The 11,519-nt window shown below is 41.9% G+C and overlaps 2 protein-coding genes across 3 annotated transcripts; one reads left to right on the forward strand and one right to left on the reverse strand.

Moving 5' to 3' along the window:
* The first annotated feature begins 1,195 nt into the window (after positions 1-1,195).
* On the forward strand, positions 1,196-6,581 carry bend3 (BEN domain containing 3). The gene is made up of 4 exons (XM_053503015.1): positions 1,196-1,277; positions 3,157-3,211; positions 3,569-3,741; positions 3,960-6,581. The coding sequence occupies exons 2-4, from the start codon at positions 3,160-3,162 to the stop codon at positions 6,168-6,170; spliced, it is 2,436 nt and encodes an 811-aa protein (XP_053358990.1). The 5' UTR covers positions 1,196-1,277; positions 3,157-3,159; the 3' UTR covers positions 6,171-6,581.
* Positions 6,582-8,351: 1,770 nt separating this feature from the next.
* Positions 8,352-11,509, reverse strand: mtres1 (mitochondrial transcription rescue factor 1). 2 transcript variants are annotated; one of them, XM_053502484.1, is made up of 5 exons: positions 11,454-11,472; positions 10,329-10,377; positions 9,767-10,212; positions 9,549-9,621; positions 8,352-8,858 (listed from the first exon to the last, which is right to left on the reverse strand). In XM_053502484.1, the coding sequence occupies exons 3-5, from the start codon at positions 10,195-10,197 to the stop codon at positions 8,676-8,678; spliced, it is 687 nt and encodes a 228-aa protein (XP_053358459.1). In that variant the 5' UTR covers positions 10,198-10,212; positions 10,329-10,377; positions 11,454-11,472; the 3' UTR covers positions 8,352-8,675. The 2 variants fall into 2 exon arrangements, with proteins under 2 accessions (XP_053358459.1, XP_053358460.1); XM_053502485.1 differs by lacking the exon at positions 10,329-10,377 and having other exon boundaries at positions 11,454-11,509.
* Positions 11,510-11,519: the final 10 nt, after the last annotated feature.

Genomic DNA, 11,519 nt, shown 5'->3' on the forward strand with positions numbered 1-11,519 from the left:
TGCTGAAGGCGTCCAGAAAATGCATTAATCTCCTTCGAACAGTTAATGGTGAGATGTTTCTGCTACTTCCGCCCCTGAAAAGACTTCATAACGCCTCTAATCTCAGGTGCTGTTAATTGGTCATTTTTCAGGCTGATGACTCTAAATAAACTTCTGGTCTGAGACAGAGGTAGGTTTTGGTCTCGCCCTCCTGGGACGGTCTTCATGAGAGCCAGTTTCATTATGGTGCTTGACGGATTTTGCAAATGCACTTGACAATACTGTTCTTGCGAGAACTATTACAGAAAGGCTGACCTCTGTGTCTTAAAATAACAACTAACTGTTGTTTTTGTTGTTACATAATTACCTAATTCCATATGTGTTATTTTATAGTTTTTAAAATCCCGAGTATTGTTGTAGAATGTAGAAAATAAATCACTAAACAAAAACAAAGAAATTTGCAAATGACCCCAAACTTTTGAACGGTAGTGTATATTTAGTGCAGAGCGCAAGCAGGGGCTCAAGCAGGGAACTATGACATCATGAATAAAATGGAGGAGCCAGAAGGAAACACAGACAACAAACCTGAGTGATGAATGAGAGTGGGGAGGACAGCATCTAAACATACCAGTTCACCATAATACTCTACTGTATGTCCATGAGTCCCCCAGATCTGCTCCCTTACCTAAGGCTAATCTATTTATAAAAATGCTTGGCTAAATAAACAGGTGTTTAGCCTGGACTTAAACACTGAGACTGTTTCTGACATATTAAATGGTGATAAATAAGCATCACATTTAGGACTGTCTTCTCATCATCATCATCAAGAGTTTACTGTATTTACTCAGGTATTATTATTATAGGAGTGATTTTACTTATTATAATTACATTTAGAGTATTTTTTCTGTTTTAACTTCACTGATTAAATGCATTTACAAATAATAATAATAATAATGATGATGATGATGATGCTTATTGATGTTTATAGTAACGCTAGTGCGCCCCCTACCCCTAGTTCCCTACACCTAGTGCCCTACAGTGGGGAGGAGGTTCAGGACGGAGCCTTTAGCCCACTTTCCCCCTCCACAGTCCACAGTGTGCGCGCGCGTGCAGCTGCGGAAATGACACAGCACCGACAGGGCCGTCACGTCACGCGCGACCACGGGACACGGAAAGGCGGGGGGAGGCGAGGCGGGGGGAGGAGGAGGAGGGGGGAGTCACGCGTGGATCAGACGCACGGAGACGCAGATGGCCGCGTGAGGGACACGGCACGGCGCGTGGAGCCGCGCGACTGCGGGGTGAGTTCACAGTTTATTCCGTTTGTGTTTCTCATGAAGTGTGTGTGTGTGTGTGGGAGAGAGAAACTCGTCCGCTGTGTGTGTGTGTGTGTGTGTGTGTCCCTCCTCCGACCACTCTCGGTGCACTAGATTTATTTTTCTAAAGTCTGAAGCTTTACACGCACTGATCACGCCGCGTGACACGCCTTTCATCCGCGCGACCTCGTCAAATTAACAACAACAACAACAAACCCCCCCAAAAAATCCCTAAAGCGCGTGGAGGGTTTTTTCTTTCCTCCTCCTCCAATCTGGCAACATTGTAACGCACACGTCACGCGCGGGTTGACTTCCGGTCCGAATAAACAAAAACATCAGCGCTTTCGTGACATTGTAACGGTGTGACTGTTCACGCGCGCTGGAGCTCCTGCGGGTTTTTCACTTCAGCTCTTAAGTATGACGAAGTGGTTTTAGTTTTGGATCCACCACCCGTATTTCGACAGGCCCCGCCTCCCTGCACGCTGATTGGTTGGAACGCGTTTCTAATGAGGAGGATATACAAATAACCTAATTTATAATTCATAATTAATTTACATACTATAAAAATAATATCCTTTAGTGGTTTTATTGTGAAACAGTCGGTTCTGGATTCTGATTGGTCAGAAGGTGTTGATTTGATATTGATACACAGTTACACACAGACGGCAGTGGCGGCTGGTCAATAATGGGGCGCCGCCCATTAAAGTTAGGCAGAGAAGAACGCTACTTTAACACGTAATTATAAACATGATTATTATTTATTTTAATATTGAAATAAAGTCATATGGTCACAACATTCCGCTGTATTTCTTAAAATTAAATTATTTACAATAAAAAAAATCTAAACTGTATTACGTTCATTTGCGTTCATGTACGCGGGGCGCCGGACAAACGGGTGTCGATGTAGGCACGTAAATTTATGAAACGCATGTAATTTATGGGCTGAGCTCTGATGGGTTCTTTTCAAATCATCCTTGGGGTGGAGCACTGTGCGCCCCCCAACCCCCTCACACTTTTGTTTTTAGCGAATCAATATTGTTTTTAAATATTTGGGCTCATGTCATTGGACCATTCTCAACGAATATTATTAATCATTCTTAACAAGTCTTATTATCAGCTAAATATAGGATGAAATTCTATAATTTCTTTGCTAAAGTACCCCTTCGCAAGGCGATCGGACGAAAAAAGGAAAAAAAATTAAAGAGTTTGGACCAGATCGACCTGATCTTCTATTTAAGCAGCAGTCACGTGATCGCACCCGAGCTTACACTCTGTGCTTTTTCCTGTGGCTTAGTGGTAGGTTGTCCCAGTGGCAAAACCCCAGTCACTGGATGCAGCGCCAGTCCCAAGCCCGGATAAATTGGGAGGGTTGCATCAGGAAGGGCATTTGGCGTAAAAACCTGTGCCAAGGATCAGGATCAGCTGAAAGACCAACAACAACAAATGTGACAGAGAGTTTTAGTTCAGGATTCTGATTGGTCAGAAGGTGTTGATTGATATTCATTAATGATGAGTTGTTAATTGATATTCATAGACGGGGTGAAGAGTTGTTCGAGGTGTTAGGTAAAGGTATTTATTTGTGGAAGAAATCTCCAATGTTAGCGGTTTGTATCAGTAACACTGTTGCACCGCTTCACGTAACACTTTAGCTATAAGTTAATAAAGTGTAATTAGTTAGGATTTACAGTTAATGTACAGTATGCCATGTGTAAAGTGTATTAGTTTATAGGTTTCCGTGAAGCGAAATATCTCACGAGGTGGCGGCTGGCTAATTGCAGCGCAGAATGCAGTGATGTACAAAATATAACTGTGTTAACTTGTAATCAGTAATAAATACATTTTTTTAAAAACTTTTTGTCCTCAGGAAATGAGCTCGTCTGAGTTTGGCACACAATCGGATGGACACACACCTGATGAAGGTAAAATGTTTTGTTTGTGTGTGTGTGCGTGTGTGTGGTAAGTAGGTGCTTGCTTTGGTGTGACAGTCTTCCTAAAAAAGCATGTAATAATGATTAATAATAATAATTCATAATGCCGGTTAAAAGTTGTTGTTTTTGGCTCAGTTACACAATATAATCCTTTTTGCTCTGTGCATCAAGTGTACGAACCTTAACCAGTTAAGCCTTGTTTGTTTTCACTGCATGAGCAGGACTTCCGTTGTCACAGTAATGTTAGTGTTTTTAAGTTTAAATAAAAGTCAGAAATTTCGGGACAAGACTTGTAGAAGCCATAAGCGAACAGTAGTGTGTACTGAGGTGCACGTTTTTTTGTGTCAGAGATCAAAGTCGAGAAGGACACGGACGACACTGCAGACGCTGAATCGAAACAGAATTTGGACGAGAAGTCTTTGAACTGCTTCAGCCAGAGAATCGGCAAGAGATCTGCATCACACAGCGTCGTCGGCGTTCATTTGGAGCAGAACCAGTCGGCGGACAGAAAGAAGCTCAAGGTAACTTCCGGGTTTAGCTAATGCAAAACAGCAACTAAAATCCACACAGTGAAAATGTAACACCTTCAGAGTTTATTTAAATCTAACTGAACTCGTATAAACACTGCTGGGTGTGCATTTATCACTCTAAGTGTTATTTCAACCCTGGGGAATTTCCTGCGCGTGCAAACGACTGTATGCACTTTTCTGAGCACAAACTTTTCTGTTTCTTTTTATAGGTTGGAGAACCTTTCCAAGATGGTGGCTCAGAAGAAACGACCAGATCCCCACAGGACAGAACCATATCGTCGTATAGGAAGCCTCTGTATGGCATTTCGCACCGGATCACTGAGAAAAAGGCCACGTCCAGCATGGATCAGCACGAACCCGGGGTCCCGGTCAGCCGTAACGGGATCCTGTTCCCGAAGTTGGACAGCCCGGTTCATGTAAGGTTCGATGCAGCACCGTCTTCCGGATCCTCTACGTCTCCAGTATCTCCCGATTCTCATCTGTACCCGCTTTTCGAAAAGATGTTTTTCATTCTCAACAGTTTGAACTCGAGCATGACTCAGCTGCACAGTAAGGTGGACCTGCTTTCCATAGAAGTGACGCGCATCAAGAAACAGATCAAGCCTCCAGAGATGGCAATGGAATTCCATCCTCCGCCGGAATACAAGCTGACCAGAGAGGAACTGGGTCAGTTGATGGAGCAGGCCTCCACTGCTGGTGAGCTGGGGTGCAGGCTGCTAGTCCAGCTGTTCCCAGAGCTTTTCACAGCTAAAGAATGCGCCCACGGGTGTCGAGCTTGTGGCATCGCTAGCAAACCCGCTCTGGATTCTTTGCACCTGCAACTCCTACGCAATTACGTGGAGTCCTGCTACCCGCTGGTCAAAAGCGGAAACGTTTGGCAGAACGAGTGCCTGCCGCAGATCAACGACTTTTTTAACCATTTCTGGGCTCAGAAGGACATGGAGAGTGGGCAAGTCTGTGTCAAACAGACTGGATTTGACGTGGACCAAAATCACGGCTGCCATTTCATTAACGAGGACGGACAAGACGAGAGCCTGTCGCTGGATTCTGGAGAGAACCCCGCCCTCAACGGGACCCACTTTGGCCACGTCAAATCGGACCTCCTTGCTGATTCCCAAGAAGGCGCGGAGAATCCCGACGACATCACGTCAGCTGAGGAGTTTGTAATATTCCTGTTGAACAGGCTGTTTCCCGAAGTGTTTGAGGAAGGCAGACTTCCAGACGGACACAGGACGGTCGGAGAGCTGATGGTCAGTTCGGACAGACTGGAGATCATTCGTAAATACATGGAGGCAAATTTTCCAGAAACGACCGAAGACACGTGGCTGCAATTGTGCGCGCAGCGAATAGAGGAAGCGCTTGAGAACAATTCGTCCAATGGTGGCGATCAGGAAAACCACCCTGAGGAGATCTACAATTCTTTGCCTGATGATGTGTCCGTTGTGAAGATCAGCGATTTTTCCGACTATGAAAAGTGCAACCGGAGGTCGAAAAGGTTGTTGCTCGAACCTGTCGACTTCAACAAAATGGACTTCCCTCATCCAGATTTTGAAGTTCCACAAGAGTACCTCCTCACGAAGGAGCAGATAAGGAGCATCTACAACAGCAGCTTGTCTATCGGAAACTTCGCCTCCCGCCTTTTGGTCCTCATGTTCCCTGAACTGTTCACTCAAGAAAACACTCGCAAGCGCTACAACTGCAGTGGCTCGCTGGGCAAAAAGCAGCTGGATCCCACTCGGGTCAATCTCATCCGCCATTACGTCCAGCTGCTCTACCCGAGAGCGAAAAATGACCGAGTTTGGACCCTGGAGTTTGTAGGGAAGCTCGACGAAAGATGTAGGCGGAGAGATACGGAGCAACGTCGCTCGTACCAGCAACAGCGGAAAGTCTACATCTCCGATCAGGATCTTGACTTTGGAGACTTCGTAACCGCTGGCCCAATCTCCTCGGATCGTCTGAAAGAGGACATTGAAGTGCCCTTGTTGCCACCTGAAAAAAGTAGTAAAGACTTTTGTAAGATTCCTCTGGAGGATCTCAAGGTTTCCAGTCCAGACTTCCCAGTGCCTTCGTCATACTTACTCTCAGACTCTGAAGTGAGAGAAATCGTCCAGCAGAGCCTCTCAGTCGGGAATTTCGCTGCCCGGCTCCTCGTCCGTCTCTTTCCCGAACTCTTTACGCACGAGAATCTGAGGCTTCAGTACAACCATTCGGGTGCCTGCAACAAGAAACAGCTCGACCCCGTGCGACTCCGCCTCATCCGCCATTACGTCGAAGCCGTGTATCCCGCAGAAAAAATGGAGGAAGTATGGCACTACGAATGCGTTCCCAGCATCGACGAGCGCTGTAGACGCCCGAATCGCAAGAAATGCGACATCCTGAAAAAGGCCAAGAGATCGAACAGCACCGCCTCGGGTTCGTAACCCGGTGGATTGTATTCAAACAAAATTGTAACTTTTTTGCACAAGACCATAGACGTAAGCTCCTTATCCAGGTTCCTCGTTTATCTGATGTAGCTTCAACACAACGACAGCGAATCTGATTTATGATAACACTATTGACAGATTAGTAATATTAATTTGCCAAACTAACTTTTAATAGATAAGCTATCGTAGCCTTAGGCTAGCAAATACAGAAGTGGAAAGTATTTCATCTTTAGTTACGAGTCACTTTAGTAATGGCAGAGATAGATAGATATATTATATATTTTTTGTTTTTAATTAATTCTAAAGTTGCAGCACTGGTGTTTTTCTAACTTAATGTTCTAGCTGCAGTGAATACTAAAATATAGAAACAGATCAATGACTATTTTTAAATAAAAGTTTGTGTTTCTCCAGAAACAGATCTGTATTTATTTATTTATGGTTTGCAGTTGTGAAATTCGTGTACTGCTCTGTTCATCCTGGACTTGAGACGGTTCAGAGGCGATACCTGCAAGTCTCTCCCACATATCAGCGCTTAAATAGTTGATTTCTGAATAGCACTTAGTTTGCTCTATTGCAACATTCTGACATGAACACTAGCTGAGTGTGTCCTTCCCATAATGCACGTGGTAAGGCAGCCAGTCAGTGACGCATTATGCAAGCGGTGCCTACTACAAACACCCCGAGACCGAGACGGCGCTCCGTCTTTCCCTGGTTAAGTAGAGATCATTTACATACTGTAACCTGATTGGCTCTTGTATTTTATGACGCAATAACATGCTGTGGTTCAGTAGGAACATAAAGGAATGTCTATGTTTAACCGTCTGCATCAAAATGTTCTTCAAGACTGAATTGCTGAACAGTCAGTCAAGTATAAAGTAAAAAACTGGGTGAATTTATAATGACTTCAAAAATAACTCATCAGTTATAAATTATTACAAAATATTGCTGCTTTTAATCACAAATATTCACTATTTGTAAATATTGGTATGTTTATTTTGGGTAAATAGAAATTATTTAAATTAATGTTTTTAAAGATTTATATTTAATATTTTTCAATATATATAAATAATCTACAAAGTATAACTCATAACTTTAATGAATTTTTTCCTAATATTACTTAAAATCTTTTTCTTATAATAATTAATATTTAATGATAATAATAAAAGAAATTAATCCTTGCAAAATATTTTCCCTCCACAAATTATTTCAAGTACGGCTACATCTTTTCCTTTAAATATTATTTTGATTTATTTTAATATAGCTAATGTATAGCTGTATAAAATATTTAAAATTATTTGCATGCTATTTTTAGCCAAATAAAGTTTTGCAGCCCCCCCCACAAAGTATTAATTTTCATGGTAGTTTTGTTTTAATTTTCTATATAAAATTCCAAACTATTTCCTGTTCCTTTCCCCAAATCCTAATTGTTGATTTAATTGTATTATTTTTAATTGCTATAGTGTACAAATTATATAAAGCAAATTTAAAATAATAGTTGTTTTAGATCTGGAAATTAAATCATTGGATTGAATAAACTTTTTAATAATTAAAAAAAAAAGTCGACTTGCGAGTCCAAAGGATTTTTCTAGCAAACCAAAATATTATAAAACAATTGTGTTAAAGAAAACGTGTCAGGTTTGTGACGGAGCATCGACAATTGAATTTGTGACAGCTAAAACAAATTTAGTTTGTGGACAGTACTGTACGTCTTAATTGTTTATGGTGTAAAACTGTAAATAGAAAATATCCATGATTCCCCGCTAGCGTGCTTTTCTGACCTGGATGATTAAATTTTGAAATTAACCTATTTTCTATGTAAAAAAAAAAAAAGGCAAATTTAAACATTTCCATAAGGTCCAAATAAAACATATGAATCGAGATTAATATGTGGTTACTAGAGAAAAGTCTATTAAGTTCTAGAAAGTTCTCATCAGCTACTCACCACTAAATGCAACCTAGAATGTTCTGGAAAAGTTGAAACTTCATTATCGAATCACATTTACTTTAGGCATAAATAACTGGGAAACACTTTCTGCCCAGGAACAAGAAAAAGTTTGATGGTGATGGCAGTAAACACAAGCAACAAGTTCTTTTGTTGAGGACATTTCCAGGGATATACAGTTAGAGACAGTTATTGACATGGATATTTAACCTTATTAGATAAAAATGAAGTGTAAACACACTTTAAACAGTTTTAATTTATTTTATATTACAGCCTACTGCATATGAACACGGTATTTCATGTGACTAAACGATCAGACTTTGGCTCATCACTCAGTGAAAGTTTAATCTGTGAGATATTAAACCCCCCCGAGATGATCTTACACCGAGCCATAAATAATCCTGTGCACTTCCTCGATTCGAGTCTCTACAACGTTGTGAAAATGTTTATTACGTTCTGTCAGTTTTCAGCACCACATTCTTCCAGATCGGCGTGGAGGAGAAACACACTCTCGCTCTGTGCTAATAAAGCTCTCTTGTTCGTTGCGTTGTTCACGCGGTTTATTCCCTGAAGGCGTCTCGTTTGGGAAGCTGAAGATGTTTCCAGCTCCTCAGCAGGACTTTCTGTTTTTCTCCGTCGTTCGTTTCTCCGACAATCTTCTTCAGGACGACCCTCTTCAGCGTCACCGTGTCCTTCTCTTTGTCCTCCTCAACGATCAGGTCCAGTGTGTCTCCCACTTTGACCTGCAGGTGGAGCCAAACAGTAAGAAAAAAAAACAAAACAGACCAGACACTGTAGCATACATCACAGTCACTAAAAGTTATTAAAATATTATAAAGATGCTAACAAAGGCTTACACACTAATCACTAAACTTCAAGCAAGTGCAGTAAATTCTTTAGCAATAGCAGTAATTTTTACACATATTTGCAGGTTAGAGGGGTGCCAATACTTTTAATTAACAACCAAATACATGCTAATTTGTAAAAGGAAACTGGAATTAATCCTCAGCAGTTAATCATACTTTACTCTCTGGATATATCCAGAATCTAAAAATATACAATTTCTCAATTTAAACCAATCTATCTATTATATATTTAATTGTTATGATTAATAAATATTTTTGATCATCATTTGATTCAACTAAAAATTTTTTAATAAGATGAATGTGAAATAATTTCTCATTATTGTTGTTTATAAACAGTCTATAATGCAAAAATCTACATATTTCAGAACGGTACATCTACATCAAGAAACAGTTTGTAACTTTTTTTTTTTATTTAGATTTTTGTATGACATCACAGTGCAACTTTAAAATGGGCGGAGCGTAAAGGCTTCCTAAAAATTGTTCAGGTTGATGTAATTTATGTAAAAAGTGTCTTGTTTTCTTTGTGTGTGTGTGTGTGTGTGTGTGTGTGTGTGTAAACTAACTCACAGTTTTGCTCTTCTTTATCAGCTTCTGTCCGTTTAGTCTCAGCTTGTGCTCGTAGAAGGCGTCCTCGATTTTACTGCGGAGAGACCACCACAGGTCAGAGCGCTGACTCGCGCGACTAGCCGTGTTTACTTACAATTATGTGGTTGTGCTTATTCATGTTTTGATGTTTATCTGTTTACTGGTGTTTGTTTGTATCAGTGTGTGTGCGTGCCGCTCACTGCCTAGCGATGTCGAGTCCCGTCTTCATGACGAGATCGAAGCGTAGCGACTGTAGCGCCCTCTCCTGGTCTCTGTAGTCTTTAGGTAACGTGGGATCGTCCTGCAGCTCGTCCTCGTAATCGCTCGCCTCAGGATCCTCCTCCTCCTCCTCCTCTTCCTCCCCTTCGGCCCCTCCCGCTCGGCCCTTCCTCCGCTTGTAGCCTTTACAGCGGGTCTGCTGATACGGCGAGGTGCGGGAGGCGTCTCGTGGTTTGAGAAGCGCCGCTGAGCGCTGCACCAGAGGAGCGCCTGCGCCCCAGAGCTGACGAGCGTGAAGCGCCCGCGGGCAGTGCAGACACACGCTCGCACCGTGCCACGCGGACGGGACCTGCAGGGACGTGAGTCTCCCGAGCTGGCGCAGGGTCAGGGCCTTCACAGACAAACTCTGCATCTTCTCCTCCTCTCACTGCAAAGACACACGCACACATTAATTCATTTTATTTTGTTCATACTTCTGTACAGTGAAGAAAATATAATTTGTATTTGTAATATTTATACGTGTAATGACAAATTTTAATTTACACCAAGTCTGCCGCTTCAGTGCGTTTGTGTCAGATGTTACTCTGGTATACTGAAGTATAATTACAAAAGTAAAAATAAACATGTGTTAAAGGCTTTTATTGATAATTACATTAAGTTAATGTAAAGAGTATTTGCAGTGTTGATCTTTTTCAAGACCTTTGCAGTTCACCCTGACATGCTGTCAATCAACTTCTGGGCCACACCCTGACTGATGGCGCAGCCCATCCTTACATAATCAATGTATGTAAGGATGAACATACATTGATCCTTTTGAGAATCAACCACAAGTTCTCAATGGGATTAAGGTCTGATGAGTTTCCTGTCCATGCACCCAAAACTTCCATGTTTTGTTCCCCGAGCCACTTAATTATGACTTTCGCCTTATGGCGAGGAGCTCCATCATGCTGGGAAAGAAAAAAAAGCATTGTTGATCACCAAACTTTTCCTGGGTGGTTTGGGAGAAGCTGCTCTCGGAGGGTGCATTTGTACCGTTCTTTATTCATGGTTGTGTTCTTAAACAAAATTGTGAGTGAGCGTGCTGCCTCGGCTGAGAAGAGACACCACACGTGAATGGTCTCGCTTTACTGTCCTGTACTGCATGACTGATGGTGACGCTCACCTTTGCTTCTCTTGAAAAGTTTTTATTATTCATTTTTTGGATAATCAGAAGAGGGATTCATCAGAGAACATGAACCCAAACATGAACCCCACAGATCCTGGCACTGATTATATGGGAATGGGTTGTGCCATGAGTCAGGGTGTGGCCCAGGAGTTGACTGACAGCATGACAGGGTGAACTGCAGACAAAAGGAGGAGACAACACTGACAATACCGACTCATTCTCACAGCTGGAATTACAGACTGTTTTTGCATTTATTTATTAAAAAAGGAAATTAAATCCCAGACTACATCACGTGACTCATGATTATTATTATTATACACTTGATAACCTCTAAATTAACAGTCTACATGCTGATGCTACTTCTCTCTCTCTCTCACACACACACACACACACACACCTCCCTCCTGTACAGTCGGTAAAATAACTCCGGATTACTTTAATCCGAATAAAAATCACAGAACTGAATTAAAATGGGATTTTTTAAAAGGGTTTTAAAGCCTCACGTGCGCGAGCCTGGAGTCTGCCTGTAAACAGGAAGTGACCATTTCGCAGAGCTCGCGACAACGGAA

Source organism: Clarias gariepinus, chromosome 8, assembly GCF_024256425.1.
Source record: "Clarias gariepinus isolate MV-2021 ecotype Netherlands chromosome 8, CGAR_prim_01v2, whole genome shotgun sequence".
Lineage (NCBI taxonomy): Eukaryota > Metazoa > Chordata > Actinopteri > Siluriformes > Clariidae > Clarias > Clarias gariepinus.

Bases quoted from the DNA above. Each gene is read 5' to 3' on its own strand.
- bend3 (XM_053503015.1), top strand. From the start codon at position 3,160: ATGAGCTCGTCTGAGTTTGGCACACAATCGGATGGACACACACCTGAT. The intron at 3,212-3,568 runs GTAAAATGTTTT...TTTTTGTGTCAG, and splicing joins TGGACACACACCTGATGAAG to AGATCAAAGTCGAGAAGGAC. The intron at 3,742-3,959 runs GTAACTTCCGGG...TTCTTTTTATAG, and splicing joins CGGACAGAAAGAAGCTCAAG to GTTGGAGAACCTTTCCAAGA.
- mtres1 (XM_053502485.1), bottom strand. From the start codon at position 10,197: ATGCAGAGTTTGTCTGTGAAGGCCCTGACCCTGCGCCAGCTCGGGAGA. The intron at 9,622-9,766 runs GTGAGCGGCACG...GTCTCTCCGCAG, and splicing joins GGACTCGACATCGCTAGGCA to TAAAATCGAGGACGCCTTCT. The intron at 8,859-9,548 runs GTGAGTTAGTTT...CTCCACCTGCAG, and splicing joins TGATAAAGAAGAGCAAAACT to GTCAAAGTGGGAGACACACT.